The 23349-nt window shown below is 43.6% G+C and overlaps 1 protein-coding gene across 1 annotated transcript in view; it reads left to right on the top strand.

Annotated features, from left to right (window-relative positions):
* The window catches only part of KIF26B (kinesin family member 26B), a 461617-nt gene that overhangs the window by 190653 nt on the left and 247615 nt on the right, over positions 1-23349 (top strand). Inside the window, exon 3 of the mRNA XM_066236524.1 lies at positions 17104-17640. Coding sequence (XP_066092621.1) covers positions 17104-17640 — 537 coding nt within the window. The remainder of the gene's footprint in view (positions 1-17103; positions 17641-23349) is intronic.

Below are 23349 nucleotides of genomic sequence, written 5' to 3' on the forward strand. Positions count from 1 at the left end.
CTCTCACTCGCAGTGCGCGGGCCGCTGGGAACATTAGCGGTGCTCGCTCTGCAACCTGACCGGGCGCGCGCCGGCGGCTGCTCGCTGCTCCCGAGTGTGGGCGGTGCTCGCTCTGCAACCGGACCGGGCACGCTGGTGGCTGCTCGCGGCTCCCGAGTGTGGGCTGACTCACCACAGGCGCACTCCCTGGCGGCTTGAATGAACGTCGCTGCGGTAGCTTCCTCCACACCCTCGTCTCTCAGATTCAAGTGATAACAGTCCTTTCGCTTTCAGTTTGTGTGGAACTCCGGAATGCTCTGAGGATAAATTTTTCTGTTTCTAGTTGATAAATTTGTTGTGATTTAGGGGAGATCTGTCGGACGCGCTGCTCACGGCGCCATTTCCGTGACGTCACTTTGTTCTTTATTTTAAATATTGTATTTGTTACCGTTTTGTTTTTTTACTTTAAAATAAGATATGTGCAGTGTGCATAGGGATTTTTTTTATAGTTTTTTTTTGTAGTCCAGCCCTCCAATGGACTGAGGGATAGTGAACTGGCCCCCTGTGTAAAAAGTTTGGGGACCCCTGCTCTAGGGGGTGATGCTCTGCCCATCTGGGGTTGCTGCCCCATTGCTCGGCAACCAAGCTATTTCAGCACCCGACGTGAGGCCATGGTTGTGGGAGGGGACTAGAGAGAGAGGAATAAGAAGAGGAAGGGGGAGGGGTGGAGAAGCAGATGGTCACTTCTCTTGTGTGCCCTGACCAGGAATTGAACCTGGGATTTCCACACATTGGGCCGATGCTCTACCACTGAGCAACCAGCCAGGGCCAAGATTTTATTTATTGATTTTACAGAGAGAGGAGAGGGAGGCGAGAGAGAGAGTGAAAAGTATCAACTCATAGTTGCTTCACTTTAGTTGTTCATTGATTGCTTGTTGTATGTGCCTTGATCGGCCAAGTGCAGGGCTTCAAACCAGCAACCTCAGTATTCCAGATCAACACTTTATCCACTGTACCACCACAGTCCAGGTGAAAGAGATCACACAATGTGCATTGGCCAGGAGTTGAACCCTGGTCTCCCTGTGGGAGGCGAGAATTCTACCACTGAACCACCAATGCCTCCCTCTGGGTATTTCCAAATGTCCCCTAGGGGTCAAAATCACCAAGAGTTACAAACCATTGGAGTAGGGAGAAGATATGGTGAAAAGACATTTGCTTCACACCTGTATTCTGTGGGCCAAGTACCAGTTGCCATTCATCACTTGAATTGTCCAGAAAAAGCACTGCCCAGCGCTGAGGTGTCATGGCAGCTGCCATTGGTGGGACCTCAGCTCCTCTCTGAAGGCCAGAGCAAGGATTAGTACCTGAAAGGGACAGGTGGTGTCCCTTTATGTCTCTCTCCCTTCCCTTCCCTTCCCTGTCTCTCTCTCCCCTCCCACTGTGTCCTCTGTGACAGATTCCCACAGTCATTGGAGGGCTTGTTAAAATGCATATTCCGGAGCGCACTCCCCAGAGACTGACACTCTGCTCTACTTCAGGCATTGTTTTAGGCATTGGGGAGTGAGCAGTGAGCAAAATAGACAAAGTCCCTGGATTTATCCAGTTTACATGTTGCAGGGAGAGGCAGACCACGAAAGACCCCATAACTGTATAGCCTGTCAGAAGGTGACAGTGCTGTCAAGAGAAATACAGCAGAGAAGGTGGTCAGGGGTATGGTGGGGGGAAGCCAGAACTGTACTTAGGTGGTCGGGGAAGGCCACATTTACAAGGTGATAGGTGAACATCACGCAGAAGGAAGAGCCCGTGCAGTCACTGAGCTGGGAGTGAACATTTTGGGTGTGACTGGAGAACAGCAAGAAGGCTCCGTGGCAGGAGCAAGGGCCAGGAGCTAGCAGTAGGCACCGAGATCAGCATGCAGGCACTTGGGTGGGGGGCAGTGCATGTCAGGATCAGATTTAAGGCTTTGCAGAATCCCTCTGGCTGCTGTCTTGAGTAGGCTTCTGGGGGCAAGAGTAGACATTGTCATTGCTATTAAAATGATGGCATGGTTTCTGCCCCTGAGGAATTTACTGGGATTGTGGAGATAGAGCACGCCTAACTGGAACTAACAAGGAAGTGTTTGCTAAGTGGCATGAATAATAGACCAGAGATGAAGAATGGAAGTCATCCCTTTGGAGACTGAGACTTTATAGACAAGTTGGGTTTTATGAGGGATGAACACTTTTTTTTTTTTAGCTTAATGGTTCTATAATTGGCATTCAGTGAACTGTACGCATCTATAGTATATTATTACTTGATACATTTGGCCATGTGTGTATACCCGTGAAGCCACTGTCACAATAGTGAGTGTACCCATCACCCCCACAAGTTGTTATGTGGTTTTAGAGGCAGGGTGGTAATTATCAGGGCAGAAATGTAAGCAAAGGCCTGGAGGCAGGGAGTGCAGGGGCATTTATGGGACAGAGGGGAGCCCACCCTGACTGTATTGCAGGGTCACACGAGGACCCCTGAGAGTTGTCAGACAGGAAAGCTTGAGGCAGATTACATGGGGCCTGAAACAATGGATCACAGGGGTTAGGTCACAGGGGGACCGGCAGAAACATTTGTCTGTTGTAGGATATATTAAAACAGTTGATCTGCCGACATTTCATCTTTTTAAAACAATAGCAATAATGTCAAATTTTAGGTATTTTATTTTTTGTAGTAAGTTCATTGACAACATAGCCAAGGACATTTCTGCATTATTTCATGCATACAAAATTAATTAAAGGAAAAAGAAACACTTTCATAATTGGATAATTAATAGGCTCCTTAATAGCCTTATACTAATATAGCTACTTACAGATTGAAAATAAATCCATTTTCCATCTGATGGTACATTAAAGCCTCTGCATAAAAAATACATCTAATCTAGATAGGCTTTAATAATTTAAAGGTACAATTTGAGTGTGTCCTACTAGGATCCCGATTAGCATTTTATATTTGTGAAGTCTGTCATCTCATTCCTGCGTCATGTTGAACATGAACTTTCCTATCCTAAACTATTTGTGAATGGGCCCTAATTTCCCCGGGCCAAGCAATAGACTGGAGAGTGTGATTTTCACGGTTGAAGATAGTTATACTAATGTAAAACTATCTTTATCTCTCCTGGGGACGCTGGCCAGTTGATGGCTCTGTGACTGTGATTGAACATTCTGCAGAGGCCCTTTGGAGTATTATCTACTCCAAACTGGAGAATGTAGGGATACTTTTTGGTTGAGAAGCATTGTATTCTGAGTTCCATGGAAATGAACCACTCTTAACAGAGAAGAAGGCTAGGTAGGAGCCATCCAGTCCAAGCTCAGGAATTCGAGGACCCCATTCTTGTTATGGTTTCTTTGAAGAGGACTTTGACTCATGCTAAAATAAAAGATGGTTAACCAAAGGTCAGTTCTAAGTTGCTCTTCATTCCAAAAGTGTTTGCCAAATCCATCTGAATAACAGTAGCCCTGAACTCGTCATTGCTGCCGCTGCCGCCATCATCATCATTATCCGTAGTACTGATTTATATATATAAGATACTGGACTAGATTCTGAGAAGGATAACACTGATAATAATTACTACCATTTGTGTCACATTTACTAAGGAGCAAAGACTCTGCTAAACATGTGGCACGTGTTAATGCATTTAATCCTTACTTAATAATATAGGAGCGATTGTCAGTTTCTAGTTTTTACACTTAAGGAGATGGAAGCTTGAATGGGTCTTTTAAAAATTGGCTCCTGTTTACTCAGCTTCGAAGTGACCAAGCAGGAACTCAGAGCTTTCACATTCTTAACCAAAGGTCTTTAAAAGAATCAAGTGACCCTGTTCATGTTATCTAGTTGGAAAATATGAGACATAGACATAATTTTTTTTTTTCTGTGGTTGTGCTAAGCAGTACCTCACCTATTCTTTTGGGGAATTCACGAACTGTTCTTAATTATATTAAGCTCTAATTAGAAATCTCTCTTTTCCTTAGAAGCAGGTAAATTTTATCATCTGCAACATTCTCCACACTTGACAGCAAGCAGCCCTGTTCATGGCATCCCGCTCACCTCTGGCGCTCCTTGCACCCTCCTTTGGGGGTCACAGTCACTCAAACTGAAGCTCACATGCCACCTTTAATAGGACCCATCTCTTTGCTGTAATTCAGAGCTGAATTGGGTAGGCTGGACAGTTACTACATTCCAGGTTAATGTGGTTTCTTATGTAGAACAGCTTTGGTCTGACATTTAACATCTCTTCCTTTGGTGGCACTTGGTCTCTCTGGACTCATTACCTAGGCGCCTTTACGGTCATTCCTGTTCTTTTCACACACTAGGATCTGTGTTCACATTTGATTATTGTCACTGGGTGAAGTGCTTTGGGTCTCTGACCCAGACTAGTGGTGATGCTGACAACCTTGGGTCCAGATGCGGTTGATAGGCCAGAAGGAAGTTTCCACTGACGTTTTGTGTTAATGAAGTAGGACCATTGACCACTTGTGATGTCAGATCCTGGTGAAGAGTTGCTATCACAGCTGTGGTTGTCATTTTGGCTGTCTCAGGCCTCACCTGGAGCAAACTCTTAATTATAACACACCTTGTATTCTCTCTCACACCCCTCCTTTTCCCTGTCCCAACCACCCAACTTTGGAGAAGGAGCCATGCTTGTGACCTCTGTGCTAACAGATGAACCACTCAGGAACTTCTTTCAGTTCACAGGAGTGAGTGAGAATGGCAAAACCTGTTAGGGGCCACTCTCCCCCACGAAAGCAGCAGTGTCATTGCCTTGTCATACAGTCTGACTTACTCCCTGGCCTTTCTCTGAAAGGCCAGTAGTCAGAGCCCCTGTTTGTGGGTCTGGGAATTTTTAAATAATAGGGTAAGGGATACTAATGTTAGCCTTCAATCAACTCCTCTGTGTGGATTCACTGTGACGACTGGGTAAGTAGAGTCTCACGTTAGAAAGCTTTAGGTTATCATGACCCTTTATTTCCCTGTGACCTTCCACATCCTGACAAGCACATGTGGAACTGAGATGTAAACTAACAACAATCAACAAACCAAATCTTCCTGAGGAAGAAGTTATGACCATTAGTTGGCATTTTGGCTTTCTCCTTAGATTTCAGATGTTTAAATTCTCCTTGCTGCCAATGGCTGATTAAGATTTAACCAAATTACCTGGCTCCTTTTTTCTAAAGTTACCAACGGTTGGAAGAAAGCACCACTTCTTTGAGAGACGTTTGAGTCCAGATATTTGAATGTTTCATTATGAATGAGTTTTTTGGATTCTTGGTTCAGTTTCAAAACCTGAGGTTTGCCATCTATTCTTTTACAAACTTTCACTTTCGCTGTTTTCATTCAAAAAAGATAATATTGACACCTGTCTTTGGGGATAGAAGTTCTGGGAGGAACATTGAGATTCTTGAGGAAGAAAGGACACTGGAGGTGGCCATAGCTGGGGGAGAGGTTGATCCTTCCACATAACACAAGACTAAAGTGGTTCCGGATCACCTATCTCAAGATATCTCTCCAGCTCAATGAGCGCAACAAGACACAGCTGAAAACAAGAAGTGGGGAGGAGGGGCAGTAACTGAGGTCTCCATGGAGATCAGAGATACACCTCCCCCTACTGAAGCGGAGAAAGCACCCCACCCCCAGAGAGAGTAACTGGCAGATCAGGCCTTCAGAGTCTTAGGTTACACCCACCGCATTCCTGAATACAGTTTCAAATAAGCCCCCTGCTGACATCAGTAAACAAGACTACCACCGAGTTAAGAAAACTGAGAAGAAAACAAACAAATCAAGACTTCAAAGTGGCTTTACTAGAAAAGCCAAACTCGACAGTGGATTACAAACAACAGCTGAAGCCAACCCAAGAAGAAGACCTAGGAATAACACAACTGAAAATTGGAGGAAGACAACACCAAGCCTAGACTCACCCAACTCTACAAACAACACACCCAAACACACAGACATAATGAGAAGACAGAGAAGTGCAATCCAAATGAAACCACAAGAGAAACCTCCAGAAAATGAACTGAGTGATATGGAAATAACCAAACTACTGGATACAGAGTTTAAAATAATGATTATTAGGATGCTTAGGGATCTTAGAAGAACAATGGATGGTCATTACAAACACCTAAATAAAGAGATAGCAAGTATAAAAAGAACATTGAAATATTTAAAAAGAATCAGAGATGACAAATACAATATCAGAAATGAAGACAAGACCACAGTGAAAGGAATTAAAAGCAGGATGGATGAAGCTGAGGATCGAATCAGCGAGTTGGAGGACAAGATGAACAAAGGCATGGAAGCAGAGCAGAAAAAAAAAAGAGACTCAAAAAGTCTGAGGAAACTCTAAGAGAGTTCTGTGACAACATGAAGAGAAATAACATCTGCATCATAGGGGTTCCTGAAGAATGAAGAGAAAGAACAAGGGATAGAAACTTTATTCAATCAAATCATAGCTGAAAACTTCCCTAAATTGATGCAAAGAAGAGTCTCACAAGTTCAAGAAGCACAGAGAACTCCATTAAAGAGAAACCCAAAGAAACCTACACCAAGACCATCACAATTAAAATACCAAAGCTAAGCAATAAAGAGAAAATATTAAAAGCTGCTAGAGAAAAGAAGGCTATCACCTACAAAGGAGCCTCCTTAAGGAAGACATCCGACTTCTCAACAGAAACACTTGAGGCCAGAAGGAATGGCAAGAAATATTCAAAGTAATGCAGAACAAGAGCCTACAACTGAGACTACTTTATCCAGCAAGGCTATCATTTAAAATTGAAGGAGAAATAAAAAGCTTCCCAGACAAAAAAAAAACACAAAAAACACAAAAAAAACCCCTCAAGGAATTCATTACAACCAAATCAATGCTGCAGGAAATGTTATGGGGCATTGTGTAAACGAATCAAAGTGGGAAAAAAATATAGAAAAGAGGAATACAGCTTTAAAGAATAAAATGGCAATAAATAACTACATATCAATAATAACCATAAATGTAAATGGATTAAATGATCCAATCAAAAGACATAGGGTAGCTGCTTGGATAAGAAAACAGGACTCATACATATGCTGTCTCCAAGAGACGCACCTTAAAACAAAAGATGCACATAGAATGAAGGTAAAAAGATGGAAAAAACATTTCAGGCAAATGGAAATGAAAAAAAAAAGCTGAGGTAGCAATACTTATATCAGACAAATTGGACTTTAAAACCAAGGCTGTAGTAAGAGATAAAGAAGGTAATTACATAATGATAAAGGGAGCAATCCAACAGGAAGATATAACCATCATAAATATCTACACACCTTATATAGGAGCACACCTATATATATAAAGCAGACTTTGATGGATATAAAGGGCGAAATCAACAGCAATACTATAATAGTAGGAGATTTCAATACCCCACTAACATCACTAGATAGATCCTCAAGAAAGAAAATTAACAAAGAAACAGCAGATTTAAAGGACACACTAGATCAACTTGATTTAATAGATACCTTTAGAACCTTTCACCCTAAGGCAGCAGAATATACATTCTTTTCAAGTGCTCATGGTACATTCTCTAGGATAGACCACATGTTAGGGCAGAAAAGTGGACTCAACAAATTTAAGAAGATTGAAATTATAATAAGCATTTTCTCTGATCACAATGGCATGAAACTAGAAATCAACCACAACAAAAAAACTGAAAAATACTCAAACACATGGCAACTAAATAGCATGTTATTAATTAATGAATGACTTAACAATGAAATCAAAGAAGAAATAAAAAATTTCTAGAAACGAATAATGAACATACAACAACTCAAAATTTATGGGACACAGCAAAAACAGTCCTTAGAGAGAAGTTCATAGCTCTATAGGCATTCATTAAGAAGCTTGAAAAAAGCTCAAATAAACAACCTAACCCTTCATCTAACAGAACTAGAAAAAAAAACAGCAAGTAAGGCCCAGAGGTAGCAGAATGAAGGAAAAATAAAGATCAAGGAGGGAATAAATGACATAGAGGCTAAAGAAACAATGCAAAAAATCAATGAAACCAAGAGCTAGTTCTTTGAAAAGGTAAACAAGATTGATGAACCCTTAACCAGACTCACCAAGAAAAGAAGAGAGAGGACTCAAAAAATAAAATTATAAAGAGAGGGGAGAAATAACAACTGACACAACAGAAATACAAAATATTGTAAGAAAATACTATGAAGAACTGTATGCCAAAAACTTAAACAACCTAGGTGAAATGGACAATTTTCTTGAAACATATAATCTTTCAAAAATCAATCTGGAAGAAACAGAAAACCTAAACAGACCGATTACAACAAATGAGATCGAAACAGTTATCAAAAAGCTCCCAAAAAACAAAACCCCTGGGCCCGATGGCTTCACTGGTGAATTCTACCAAATATTCAAAGAAGAACTAACTTCTATCCTTCTTAAGCTATTTCAAGAAATTCAAGAGGAAGGAACACTTCCAAGTTCCTCTTATGAGGCGAGTATAATTCTGATTCCAAAACCAGGCAAAGACAGCACAAAGAAAGAAAATTATAGGCCAATATCCCTGATGAATTTAGATGCTAAAATCTTCAACAAAATATTAGCAAACTGGATCCAGCAATACATGAAAAAAATCATACATCATGATCAAGTGGGATTTATTCTGGGGAGACAAAGATGGTACAACATTCGTAAATCAATTAATGTGATTCACCACATAAACAAAAAGGAGAAAAACCACATGATAATTTCAATATATGCAGAAAAAGCATTGGATAAAATCTAGCACCCATTCATGATCAAAACTCTCAGCAGCGTGGGAATACAGGGAGCATACCTCAACATGATAAAGGCCATCTATAACATACCCACAGCCAACATCATACTCAATGGGCAAAAATTAAAAGCAATCCCCTAAAATTAGGAACAAGGCAGGGGTGCCCCCTTTCACCACTCTTATTCAAATAGTACTTGAAGTCCTAGCCACAGCAATCAGACAAGAAGAGAAATAAAAGGCATCCAAATTGGAAAAGAAGAAGTAAAACTATCGTTATTTGCAGATGATATGATATTGTATATAGAAAACCCTAAAGTCTCAGTCAAAAAAACTACTGGACCTAGTAAACGAATTCAGCAAGGTGGCAGGATATAAAATTAATACTGAGAAATCAAAGGCATTTTTATACACCAACAATGAATTGTCAGAAAGAGAAATTAAGTAAACAATCCCCTTCAGTATTGCAACAAAAAAAAAAACAAAGTACCTAGGAGTAAATTTAACCAAGGAGGTTAAGGACTTGTACTCAGAAAATCATAAAACATTGATAAAAGAAATCAAGGAAGACACAAACAAGTGGAAGCATATACTGTGCTCATGGTTAGGAAGAATAAACATCATTAAAATGTCTATATTACCCAAAGCAATTTATAAATTTAAAGCAATACCAATTAAAATACCAATGACATACTTCAAAGATATAGAACATATATTCCAAAAATTTATATGGAACCAAAAAAGAACACGAATAGCCTCAGCAGTCTTGAAAACAAAGAATAAAGTGGGAGGTATCACACTTCCTGATATCAAGTTATACTACAAGGCCACTGTACTCAAAACAGCGTGGTATTGCCATAAGAAAAGGCATATAGATCAATGGAACAGAACAGAGAACCCAGAAATAAACCCACATCTTTATGGACAATTAATATTTGACAAAGGAGGTAAGAGCATACAGTGGAGTAAAGACAGTCTCTTCAACAAATGGTGTTGGGAAAATTGGACAGCTACCTGCAAAAAAAAAATGACACTAGACCACCAACTTACACCATGCACAAAAATAAACTCAAAATAGATAAAGGACTTTAATGTAAGTCGTGAAACCATAAGCATCCTAGAAGAAATCATAGGCAGTAAGCTCACCGACATCTCTTGCAGCAATATATTTGCTGATTTATCTCCACAGGCAAATGAAATAAAAGACAGGATACACAAATGAGACTATATCAAACTAAAAAGCTTTTGCACAGCTAAAGACAATAAGAAAGAACAGAATAAAAAGACTAACCACACAATGGGTGAACATATTCGACAATACATCTGATAAGGGGTTAATAACCAAAATATATAAAGAACTTGTAACACTCAACACCAGGAAGACAAACAATCCAATCAAAAAATGGGCACAAGAAATGAATAGACACTTCTCCAAAGGGGACATACAGATGGCCAATAGGCATATGAGAAAATGCTTAACTTCACTAATTATTAGAGAAATGCTAATTAAAACCACATGAGATATCATCTCACACCAGTCAGTATGGCGTTCATGAACAAAACATCCCACTTATAGGAATATATCCCAAGGACACCATATCACTGCCTGAAAAAAAGAAATGCACCCCCATGTTTATGGCAGCATTGTTCACAATAGCGAAGATCTGGAAACAACCCAAGTGTCCGTCAGTGGACGAGTGGATTAAAAAGCTTTTGTACATATATACAATGGAATACTATGGGGCTACAAAAAAGAAGGAAATTATTACCTTTTGCAACAATATGGAGGGACCTGGAAACTACTATGTTGAGTGAAATAAGCCAGGCAGAGAAAGAAAAATATCATATGACCTCACTCATTTGAGGAATCCAAGGAATAATGAGAACTGAGGAACAGAACTGAGACAGAGAAGGGATCAAAAGGACCAGAGGAAAAGAGGACAGAGGGAAAGAGGATGATAGGATGGGATAAACCTGAAGGGAAAGGGGGAGGGTGTTGTAGGGAGGGGATCAAGGGAGATGTTGAGGGGAATATGGGGGACGGGAGGATGCATTTGGGGCGACCCTAGAATCTATATAAACACAATTAATTAAATAAAAATTTTTTTTTTTTAAAAAAAGAACAAAGTGGTAAGAAACTGCCTTTTAAGAACAGCTTAAATCTTGTTGAGCTTGTCACTGGAGGCCTCTAGAATAATAAAACAGAAGGAAACATCACCAGGGATTTGTGCAACACATGCTAGATGCTGTCTCCAGCTGTTACTTTTCCCACAGACCCAGGGACTTTGGAGGGATGCACTCAGAGTAGTACTTTGGCTAAAATAAAGTGGAAAATCACCCTGTCTTTGAAAGCAGCATTGGCATTTATTGCTGAGTGACTGACCTGTCCCTCAGAAGGTGAAATGGGACTGAAAGCAATGTGGAACATTAGTAAATGGCTTGGTTTGCTTTTGGAGTGGTCCTGTTTCCTTGCTTGAGTTCCAAAGACTTCACTAACAATAGCAACCCTGCCTTGTGCATTTAAAGCTGGCTCCAGCTCTTGGAAAACAAGCATATTGTCTGCTTGCTGGGGTCTAACCTGGCTGGACAAGTGTGTAGTACCAATCTAGAGTTTTCCTTTGAATTTCTTTTGTTTTGTTTTTTTTGCTGATGATCTGACTTGATGGTAAAAATAAACAGAACAGCAACAACAACAACAAAAACCCTTTGCATATAAATGTTAATTTTTTGGGCACTTGGGCAATAGAACAGAGAAGCTATTCTTTTCTTTTTCTTTTTTTTTTTTTAGGTGAGAGGAGGGGGAGATAGTGAGGTAGATTCCTGCATATCCCCCAACCAGCATCCATCCAGCAACCCCATCTGGGGCTGCTGCTCGAGGACCAAGCTATTTTTAGTGCCTGAGGCTGATGCACTCCAGCAGAGCTATCCTCAGTGCCAGGGGCTATGTTTGAATCAGTCAAGCCACTGGCTGCAGATGGGAAAAGGGAGAGCAGGGGGAAAGGGAAGGAGGGAGAAGCAGATGGTTGCTTCTCCTGTGCGCCCTGACCAGGAATCAAACATTAGGAAATCCATATGCCGGGCTGACGCTCTATGCACTGAGCCACCAGCCAGGGCCCAGAGAATCTGTTCTAATAGTTTAAGGAAGAGTCAGGTAAAAGGAGGATGTCCACATTAGCCAGATAAAACAATTATAGTTGGAAAACTATATAAAACTTAGACTTGAGTTTGTTTTATGACCATGATGTAATAGATGACAAGCTCATTTAAACTAAATAAATGAAAGATGAAACTAGGGAAAATAGTAAAATGAATTTTGAATTGTCATTTAGAAGAGTATTCACCCAGGTGATGTTTTTCAGGGGGCCTCTGGAAATAAGGCTCAGAGTTGAGGAGAAAGGTCAGGCAGGGATGGCGGTGGAGAACTCCCACTCACTGGGACATGGGTGGCTGTTGAAATCGTGGGCTTGGGTGCCTGCATGATGGAAGAGAGGTTTCATTGTCACCTCTTAGAGCAGTCTGCCAGAAGACATATGAGTTAACTTAACTTTGAGTAGTGAGTTTTTTTCATGCTCTCTGATCCCTGGGAGTAAGTTTTTTTTTTCTTTCAAAAATGAAATTAGTTCCAGTTACAGTTTTATTAACTTAAAATCATGTTTGTTTGATAACCAATTTATGGAAACAAGAAGAATATACATTTGCCTTTTTTAAGTGTTGCCTTACACATGTATGATTGTACTCTGGATGGTCAGGAGACACGAGGACGTACATGAATGTTCGTACTGCTCAAAGGGTTAAGAAAGTCAATAGACTAAAAGAGACCCATATGAAAAAGGCCAGGGCACCCATTTTCTAAAGGGGCTGGAAAACCATTTAGTGGCATTGTCTTTGTTCTTTGGTAGCGGCCACTAATTAGGCAGATTTAGGTGTTCATTCATTCCTAACCTTTCTTCTGAAGTTACACCATTTTTCTAACCAGTAAAATGTTTTAAATTCCTCTTCATGGCAGATGTGGGGTAAAATAATTTTGTGTTATTTTTGAAAGCTGGAGTGTTTTGAGCACAGAACCCTTCACTTTAAACATTTAGGATTAATACATATCCCAATGGCCCCATTCCATAGGTGACGAAATAAAAACTCAAGACTTTAGAAGCAGAAGTTCAACTTATGCCTGGCTTCCTGCTGTTCCTATTTGAGTATTTCCCGAAGTCCCAGAATGAACCAGGACTAGACAAGCTGAGTGTCTTTGAAGCCCTTGAGCTGGGTATGCCAGACTGTATGCTTAAGTCCTTCCTACTGTGGGTCCTGGTGTCTCTTGGTGCCAGCTGACTCGATGGTGCTCTCCTCATCCACCTGCTGGGGCCACCGCCATCCTTATGGTGTCTTAATCAGGGAAGTCAGCACGTGTGAGTCATTGTGGCTCTGAAGCCTCCTTTGCTCTCTTCTTTCTGTTATTACTGCCTTGCCTTGAAGCAGTATTCCCTTTATTCCAGCACTTGCAGAAAGCTGTGTCTGTGGACCATTCCTCTTTGAAGTTTTGAGCTGCACTGAAATATTTATAACGTGTGGACAAGCACTTGAAAGTGGTTTTAGTCTGCCTAAGATGGATCTCTTGACTTACGGAGGGGCTTTTGATGATAAGAACTCACATAAGGTTTCAGATCAGGGTTGCTTAATTTAGGACCACCTCTTTGATATCAGGAGGCACTTGCGTACTTATTAGAGAGCCAATCTCAGCTTTGCTCCAATGAGGCAGCAGTGAGCTTGCACTACTCCCTGGCTGTTTGTGGCCATGTTGATCAGACTGGTGGCAGCCTGGTTTTGTTGATGCCTCGAGGACCAGGAGGGAAGTGCTGAGCTCCATGTGTCTGTGTGTCAGTTGGTTCTGGACTAGAGGTGGCAGCACAGGGCCGTGGTATTTGGTAGTTTAGGCACCACAAACATCCCCTTGACTGTGAACTCACTCAAGACAGAAATTATTCTCATGCATGGGGCAGAGCTTGGCATGTTGGAGGCCAGCATAGGTTATAGGATGTTGGCAGTTGAGCAGCAAATGACCGTATACTGAGTCACGGGGGTACTGCTTCAAGGGACAGTAGTGAAAACCAAGAAGAGGAGACCTCAGACCCAGCCTTGTGCCGTTGGTGTAGAGCAGATGTGACATCCAGCTGTAGAGGTCAGAGACAAATCCAGATTCCACAAGGATCCAAAATCAACTGTTATATGTGGATGGCACTGGTCGTGTGTCTGCCTCCTTGCTGTCACACGTCTACCAGGTGACTGGGGTTAACAGAAATATCCTAAATGAGCAATTAATTTGAGGTTTCTCGAAACCAAATACTTTGGTGCCTTGAGAGTGTAAGCCATGGGGGTGGATTGGTTTCAAACGGCAGTCTCGGGTCTCCCCCGTCTCCAATTATGTTCTGGAACGTGGAAATGAATAAATGAATGGTGAAACAACTAAAGGATAGAACACTGTGTGGTCATTAAAAACCACATTTTCTGAGACTAAGAGACATGGACAAGAGTGTGGTGGTTACCAAGGGTGGGGGGAGGGAGGACATGGGAGGGAGGGAGGGAGAGAGTTAGGGGGAGGGGGAGGGGCACAGAGAACTAGATAGAGGGTGGCGGAGGACAATCTGACTTTGGGCGAGGGGTTTGCAACATAATTTAATGACAAAATAACCTAGACATGTTTTCTTTGAATATATGTACCCTGATTTATTAATGTCATCCCATTACCATTAATAAAAATTTATTATAAAAAAAATAAATAAAATTCCTTATTACAATCTAAAAAAAAACAAAAACAAAAAAAAACACATTTTCTTTTTTTCTTTTTTCTTTTTTTTTTTTTTTTTTTGTATTTTTCTGAAGCTGGAAACGGGGAGGCAGACAGACTCCCGCATGAGCCCGACCAGGATCCACCTGGCATGCCCACCAGGGGGCAATGCTCTGCCCATCTGGGGCATCGCTCTGTTGCAACCAGAGCCACTCTAGCGCCTGGGGCAGAGGCCAAGGAGCCATCCCCAGTGCCCGGGCCATCTTTTGCTCCAGTGGAGCCTCGGCTGCGGGAGGGGAAGAGAGAGACAGAGAGGAAGGAGAGGGGGAGGGGTGGAGAAGCAGATGGGTGCCTCTCCTGTGTGCCCTGGCTGGGAATCGAACCTGGGACTTCTGCATGCCAGGCCGATGCTCTACCACTGAGCCAACTGGCTAGGGCAAAACCACATTTTCAAATGACATTTATTGATAAGGGAAAATTCTTATTATATAATGTTATGTGGGGGGGGGAAAAAAAGCAAACTATATTTTTGCCCAAATGGGGGCCCAAGGAAATTCCTTTTGAATAAATGACCATTTCCTAGATGAATGTGGTGTAAACCTTATATGTTTGTGTAAAAAATATAAGTCCCACTGATGAATACTGCTGTTTGGCTCTTGAAGGAACATATTGTGGAATAGTGGTCAAGAAATCTGGGTGTTTTCCAAGCTTTTAAACCCTTTTGGAGCTTAGTTTTCCCAGAAAACTGAGCTGATAGTCTGCTCTGCAATGGTCCAAAAGGGGCCTGTTAGGGCACACGTGCTCAGGGTTGTACTTTGAGACGATGCACAAAGCAGGACACCCAAGACAGGTCTCATATGGTCTGCGTCAGCCAGCCTTGATCAACCTTCATCTCCTCTTGATTCCCATTGTTTTTATTTTTTAATTGAATTTATTAGGAAGACACTGGTTTGTAAAGCCATACAGGTTTCAGGTGTCCAACTCAATATAATGCCATGTGCACACCGTGTCAACATTTCCTCCCTCCCTGTGCCTGCCCCACCCACCCCCCACCGCCTCTCTGTTTCCCATTGTTTTTATGTGACTGTCTTGAGTTTCTCCCTCCTGAGCCACCCCTTGCTGCCTTGGTGTAAAGAGGCCTCTTGATTTATTAATCAATTAATCAGTGCATGCTGAGGAGCTGTTCAGGGTAGTTAAACAAGGAAAACAAAATGTTGGAGACCATAATCAAGATGGATCGTAATTACAAACGACGCTCCCACCGTGCATCTTCCTGCTGCCCTGGTGACCCGCGCCACCTCCCTTGTCCTCAGTTCATCCAACCCCACTCAGCCCTGATGGAACTTCCGCCACATTAGAGCTGACTTCAGAACGGTGGATTTTCTTCTAATGTCCTTGAGGAAGATACGCCTTGAGAAATGCCTCTTCAATTATTTGTTGATTGCAACAAATGTTGAATCTCAAAAGTTCAACCCAGCCCCAGTATAGCAGAGGAGCTCTGTCCAGACAGACAGACACTGTCCTCTTCTGTCCCAGTTTCCTTACAAATTGAGTTTTGTAGATGAAGGACCTGACAACAAAGAGAGGCCATGGCCTCGTGTGACAGATGACAGGTTCCATGAGGCTAAGTTGTTCAAGGTCACACAGCTAATTTGTAGCCAAACTGGAACTAGAACCCTAATATTTTGATACCCAGTCAACACACCCAGTGCTTATGTCTCAACGCAATCCTGCATTCCTAGAAAAATTATAGCAAAGTCGATAAAAGAAGTCATCCTTACTCATTTTCTCATTCCTCTTAGATACGGGCTTCTATGCTGAAGAGTTTTTAACAGTAGTTTAAATGAAGTTTGTGGGGAAAGGTAACTTGGACTGTTTGTCAAGGAGATATTTTTCTTGTAATTGATCAGGACATCAGATACATGCAGTTGGTCATGGCCAGCTTGGCACGGGGCAGAGGTCAACAGAGTGAGGCTGCAAGGGTTTGCTGGGCTGCTGGAGCTGGCTGGGTCTCTGGTCTGAATCTGTTGATTTCTTCCAATGGCACTTAGCACAGAGTGCTAACGAGACCAAAAGATTTTCTGAGAATAGAGTTTCTGTTCTGGGTCACAAGTAGCACTTCCATTTGTTACCAACTTTCCGTGGTCCCCAGGGGGCCAGGGACCATATTGTATTCATCCAGAATGACTGTACTCACCCTGTCATGCCTGGACAAACATCTGTGCCTACTTAGTGAACACTTTGGGAGGATCCAGGTATGATTATAATCCTTGTAGACACAAGGAAAAGAATCTGGAATGTTCTTACTTGATTGGCCTGCTAAGGAAGATGCTTAGAAATATATATATTTAAAATTCTTTAAATCTCCACTGTAAATATCTTGCATCTGTCAAAAACGTTTGTCAACTACAGGCTCTTCTGCCAGTCTGGTCCTCATTTCTGTTGGATGTCAATCAAACTCTTTGAATAAATCCGGGGCTTAATTTATATAAGTTGCCATCTGAATTGCATGTACTAGACTTGAATTATAGACTACTTTTTTTCGGCTTATGTGTTCTCTAGGATCCTGCATTCTCGGCTGTAATTCATGACAAGCTCCAGGTCCCCAACACCATCCGAAAGGCATGGAATGACAGGGACAACCGTTGTGACATTTGTGCCACGCACCTGAACCAGCTGAAGCAGGAGGCTATCCAGATGGTGCTGACCTTGGAACAGGCAGCCGGCAGTGAGCACTATGATGGCTCATCTGGCTCTCCCCCACCCCTCTCCAACATCCCCACCCTGGTGGGGTCCCGGCATGTGGGTGGGATCCAGCAACCCAGGGATTGGGCCTTTGTGCCTGCCTCCTATGCCTCCTCCAACTACACAGCCTTTGTCACCAACAAGCATAACAACAAACCCAATAGCCTTGGAGTCAGCAATGGAGCAGAGAAGAAGAGTGTGTCTCCAACTCATCAGGCCAAAGTCAGCCTCCAGATGGCCACCAGTCCCAGCAATGGGAACATCCTCAACTCAGTGGCCATCCAGGCTCACCAGTATCTGGACAGCACCTGGTCCCTCTCAAGAACCAATGGAGTCACCCTGTACCCTTACCAGGTAAGTAGCCTCTGAGCAAGAAAGAGTGGGGCTGGTCAGAGAAGTGGGTAGCTAATGCTTCCTTTCTCTACTCTTGTCCTTTTGGGAACTCCCCAACTCAGAGGCTAGTGTTTTCATGTGCCTGCCATGGGCATTGCTGAATAAAGATAAAATACGTGAGAAGCCAGTGATCCATGATAGCGCCCTGCTTTCATTGTCTACACTAAGAGTTGTAGACCCCTTCCTAGCCTCTCCCACCTTGATGGATCATAACCCTTGTTTATTTGCATACTGTTGTGATTATGTTACCAAATGTGTTTTCCACTTTTGTCATTTCCTTTTCTCAGCTTTTTAAATTAGCACATTCTCCCAAGTTTTTCTATAGAAATAAGAGAGCGTGCCTTAAATCTGTCAAGGAGTCTAAAACAATTCACTTAATTTTTCTTGGCTGAGTTTTCTGTTGGATGAGGGTTGGGCTTATCAATGTGTTCTCTATGTCCCTTGTGTCAGTCATGTGGGAAGCAGCCGAAAGCATCACTGTGGAGTGGAGAAGGTCATGGAGGGTAGTAGTCAGGGAAAATGAATGGTGTAGCAAATGATCTCAGGTCATTTCTTGCTCATATCTCTGTTGTATTCGGTGTTTGATGGGTGGCCTTCCACTGTGATATAGAGACTTAGGCTCCTCTATCTAACATGTCACCACTTTGCAGGGACCTCAGAGCATTCCTCCAGGTCTTGCATGACTGGCCAGGTAATGAGGAAAGAGTGTAGAGGATCCCTCCAGGGGTCTGGGGGGCCCAACCTGGAAGGGACATACTTCCATCTACATTTCAGCGGTGAGAATCCAGTCTCCTGGCCCCACCTTCCCCTAGGGGAGCCTGGGAACGTTAATCTGTCCATGTGCCAAGAGAAAAAAGAGACAAGTTGAGTGAACACTTAGTGTAATTTTTGTTACGTGGAGCAAAGGTACAGGGAGACATAAAATGGGTTAAATGTGGCTGATAAACTTTCTGGTAATTTTTCTAGAGTGCAGGAGGGAGTGTAGATTGTTTCTCTTGACATCTTGCAAAGAAGTTGGGAGCAGTGGATCATTATTTTAAGAAGTGAGCGTTTTTTGGACTGCCAAACATCAATATCCTGGGTGCTTTGTAGCTTACAATTACATGGCACACATCATTTACTTAACCCCACAATTGGCCTGTGAGGGAGGCAGGGCAGATGTTAGATTTTTCTTTTGAATTTGAAATGGAATGACCTGTGGCCCCAGTTAGTCACAGAACCAAGGCCAGCTCTCCCCACTTGAAGGAAGGGGTTCCTCCTGTAGCTGCTTCCAGTCCCATGCCCCCCCCCCCCCAGCTGTCTCCTTCCCACATCTTTTCCAAGTGTGGCTCCTCAGACATGGCACACCTAAGGAGAGGACTCCTATTTTGACCTGCAGGGGCCTAGCTGCCACTTTACTACTGGACAGAATTTTCTAGGTTATGGATATAAATGTAATGATGAACCATTGGCACCCTGGGTAGGGCTTCATAGTCTCGTGTTTCAACTCTACCATCTGGAGCAGGAACAGAATAGCTTCTTCCCATTGGTGAGTAACTTTATTCTTTTGTTTGCAATTTTAAAACATGCTGCTTAGGGGCCTGGCTGGTTGGCTCAGCGGTAGAGCATTGGCCCAGTGTGTGGAAGTCCAGGTTCAATTCCCGATCAGGGCACACAGGAGAAGTGCCCATCTGCTTCTCCACCCTTCTCCCTCTCCTTTCTCTCTATCTCTCTCCTCCCCTCCCACAGCCAAGGCTCCATTGGAGAAAAGTTGGCCCAGGTGCTGAGGATGGCTCCATGGCCTCCACCTCAGGCGCTAGAATGGTTCCTGTTGCAGCAGAGCAACACCCCAGATGGACAGAGCATCGCCCCCTGGTGGGCATGGCGGTGGATCCCGATCGGCCCCGTGTGGGAGTCTATCTGCCGCCATCTGCTTCTCACTTTGGAAAAATACAAAGCAAAAAACCCCAAAACATGCTACTTTGAAAATCACCAAAAGTAGCACATGTCCATTGTAAAATAAAATAAAAAATATGTTAAAAAGTTTAAATAAGACTTTAAAATGCACCATCACCCAGGAATAGGCTGTGTAACATTTGGGTCTATTTCCTCCAAGCACTTTATATGCCCACAATCTGTAAAATTGTGATTATGTTCAATTCTGAGATCTGCTTTCTTGCTTAATATACTAGGTGCATTTCCCCCTGCCATTATATATTTTCTACAGTGTGATGTCTAATGGTAGCATACTATTTCATGTTATGAGTACTGTCCATTATATGACTATGTCCCAGTTTATATAACCAGGCATCAATCTGAGGCTTTAGGTTTTTGTTGCTGTATGTAATGCTTTGGTACACATCCTCCTATTCAGGTCATATTTTCAACACATCTTGGGTTGTGCTTGTCACACAACCCTGTTACACAAATGACCCCCTTTAAGCCTTCAGGGTCCCGGAGCATTTGTGCTAGTACCAGGTGCTAGTTAGAACACTCAGCTGCTTCCCAGCACAGATGAGCAAAGACAAGAACTTGGAAGTGGTGCTTGCATCTAAAATATTCAAAGTGTTGAAAAGGTATGTGTGTGTGTGTGTGTGTGTGTGGGGAGTTGGCGATGCTGCTTAAAAGGGAGGTTAGGGGTTCACGTTCATTTCTATTATTTGTGCAGTAATTCTTTCTGTTCCTTCTTCTTCCACCCCAGCTGAGAAAGAATTTATTAAATAAAAAAACCCCAAGTGCCAGGCACTATTCTAGGTGTTGAGTAGGGCTCCCACTTTGGGCTGGAAATCCTAGTTTCTGTCCTGCAGTCCTTAGGGGAGGAGGCAAGTAAACCTCCCATCGTAAGCCAGGGAGGTAAGAGCAGAAGTAGAGAGATGCCCAGACTGCTTTGAGGTCACAGAAGGGCTCCCAGTTCAGCCCGTGGGACAAGGGTGGGTTGCTTTGGCCTAAAACCAGATATAAAAATGATTCACACAGGCCACCAATTTGAGATTGCCCTGGGTATATATGATTGCTTCTTTCCAACTCCAGAATAGACTAATTTGTGCATTTCCCCTGAGAAATAGTTAAAAGTACCAGAGGAAATCTCTCTGGGATAAAGAGATTTGGTGCCTGGCTGTGAATTAATGTTCCCATGTCCTGATTGTCATCCCAGTGCCCTGGGATGCAGGTCTGGGGCTGGCCAAACTGCATGTCTCCTGTTACGGACATCTCCCTGCAGTTCACAGCCCAGGCGGCCTGGCAGAGATGGCTGACTGCTCTGAAAGATGACTTCACTCTTCCTGCTCACCCAGACTCCCACTTCTTCCCACATGGAGCAGATGGCCCTCTGGACTGGTGCCAGAGCTGGTCCCTGGACATAGGGGCACTAGACTTTGTCACTACTGAGGGTTCTGTGCCACGCTCATACATTGGAGCCACTAGAATCCAGGGAGTAAAGGACACTGCCCTTCCACCATTGAAGGAGAGGATGACAAAGACGAGGACTGGTTTTCCGGCAGTGAGCAGGTGACACCTGTGCCTGGCTGGTAGGCACGTCCTTCAGATCCGTCAAGCCTCTTGCCCACATCACTGTGTGACAATCTTTGATTATCTTCCAAGAAAGACTTGCTTTTATGAGCTTGCAGACATTTGATACAACCTGTGTACATGTGCAAGCAGGACATGCTCTTGAACCTGCCTCTGACCGCATGAGTTTTGACTCTGAAAAGACATGCCAGGATTCGTTCCTTGTGGTCACCCATAAATTACCTTTTCTGAAATGAGCTGCTTTTGCCTTATTTACATTTATCACAGGAGATAAACTGCAAGAAAGACTGTGCACATAACACCAAGAATGATAGAAGGTTATTATTCCTATTTGGAATCAGAATCCAGCTCTGTAGCATGGTGGGAGACTTGGAGATGTCATTCAAGTCCATGGTTCCACCTGTTGTTTAGCCTCAGTTTCATAGCTTAACATCTTAGTCTGTTTTCTTACTTATGAAATTCCTGCCTTGTAAGATGAATGTGGAGCAAAGTTAGGAAAAAAGAAAAGAGGAGTGGCGTCACGGAAATGGCGCCGTGAGCAGCGCATCCAACAGATCTCCCCTAAATCACAACAAATTTATCAACTAGAAACAGAAAAATTTATCCTCGGAGCATTCCGGAGTTCCACACAAACTGAAAGTGAGAGGACTGTTATCACTTGAATCTGAGAGACGAGGGTGTGGAGGAAGCTACCGCAGGGACGTTCATTCAAGCCGCGAGGGAGTGCGCCTGTGGTGAGTCAGCCCACACTCGGGAACCGTGAGCAGCCGCGGGCACGCGAGCGGCGAGCAGCCACTGGCGTGCCCGGTCCGGTTGCAGAGCGAGCACCGCCCACACTCGGGAGCTGCGAGCAGCCGTGGGCGCGCACCCGGTCCGGTTGCAGAGCGAGCACCGCTAACGTTCCCAGCGGCCCGCGCACTGCGAGTGAGAGTAGCCAGCCACCGGTGCCCGGAGCACCCCATTCGCGCGCATGCCCTGGGCATTCCACACGCCCAGAGCGCCCTACTGGCCCGCACACCCAGGGTGCCCCATTATCCTGCGCCTGGTGCGATCCAGCCGCCAGCGGCAGGGCGAGCGGGAGAGGCACCAGGGTGGTCTTCTACTTGGGAGATTCTCTCCGTGGGCGGGGCACCTCACCCAGCCATTCAAGCTAACAATCAAGCGTTGGGGGAGGGGCGCGCGCAGGCAGCCTAAAATACCTTCGGGAGGTTGTACAGCTGCGACCCAATCACTGAAATTAGCTTAACCCATGAAATCTGCGCACCCTCGGTTCTAATTGATAAGATCTCTCTCAGTTCAGCGACCCAAGACAAGAGGCGTGATATTTTTTAGTGCCTCTCGCTAAAGGGGCGGGGACAACTTCTGATTGATAGAGCCTCCATATTCAGGGATAAACGCTAACAAGAAGGACTTGGCAGATAATGAGATCTATACTACACTAGTCGCAAGCAGAGACTAGTGCCTCTTCTTCCCAGCCAAAACAGGCTACAAAGTGTGGAAAGCCTGGGTTGAGAGGTCCAACTGAATGCTAGGCGCTGAACAGTCACCTTGACAACAATTGACTCCCACCCCCGCCTGATTACACTGGAGGCCCTGACTGCCAGAGCCTTTCCCAAAGCCTTGCACTGAGTGGGGATAGAGTGGGGATTTCCCAGCTCTTTGAGCCTCTTACTCCCCAGGCAGAAGCAGTTGCAGCCTTATAGCTGGATCACCAGGCTGCTAATTCAGGAAGGGGGGACTAGGAAAGAGAATCCAGGAAAGCAAACTCTCTCATCGTTGGACCCTGCAAACGCCAACAAGCCTTGACTACCAGCAAGACTAAAGCCAATTATAGGACATTGCCATAGAATCCCATCAACTGCAAATCCCTACCTAAGTGTGACACAGGGGCAGAGCCTGGGGTACAGAGTCACCGACCAGGAAGAGGGAGAGAAAAGAAAAAGGAAGAAGTTAACCTCTCAAAATCAAGAAAAATCCACAGACTTTACAACTTGTTCCACTATTTTTGTTGTTGTTGTTTGTTTCTTCTATCTTATTGCCTTTATTTCCTCCACCTTGGTCCTTCTATTCTATGCCCATCTTATGCTTCCCTTTTCTTGAACTACACTACCCATAACTGTTACATTTTATTTCTCTTCTTCATCCTCACCCTCCTTTAAGGTT

The sequence above is a fragment of the Saccopteryx bilineata genome, chromosome 1, assembly GCF_036850765.1.
Source record: "Saccopteryx bilineata isolate mSacBil1 chromosome 1, mSacBil1_pri_phased_curated, whole genome shotgun sequence".
Taxonomy (NCBI): domain Eukaryota; kingdom Metazoa; phylum Chordata; class Mammalia; order Chiroptera; family Emballonuridae; genus Saccopteryx; species Saccopteryx bilineata.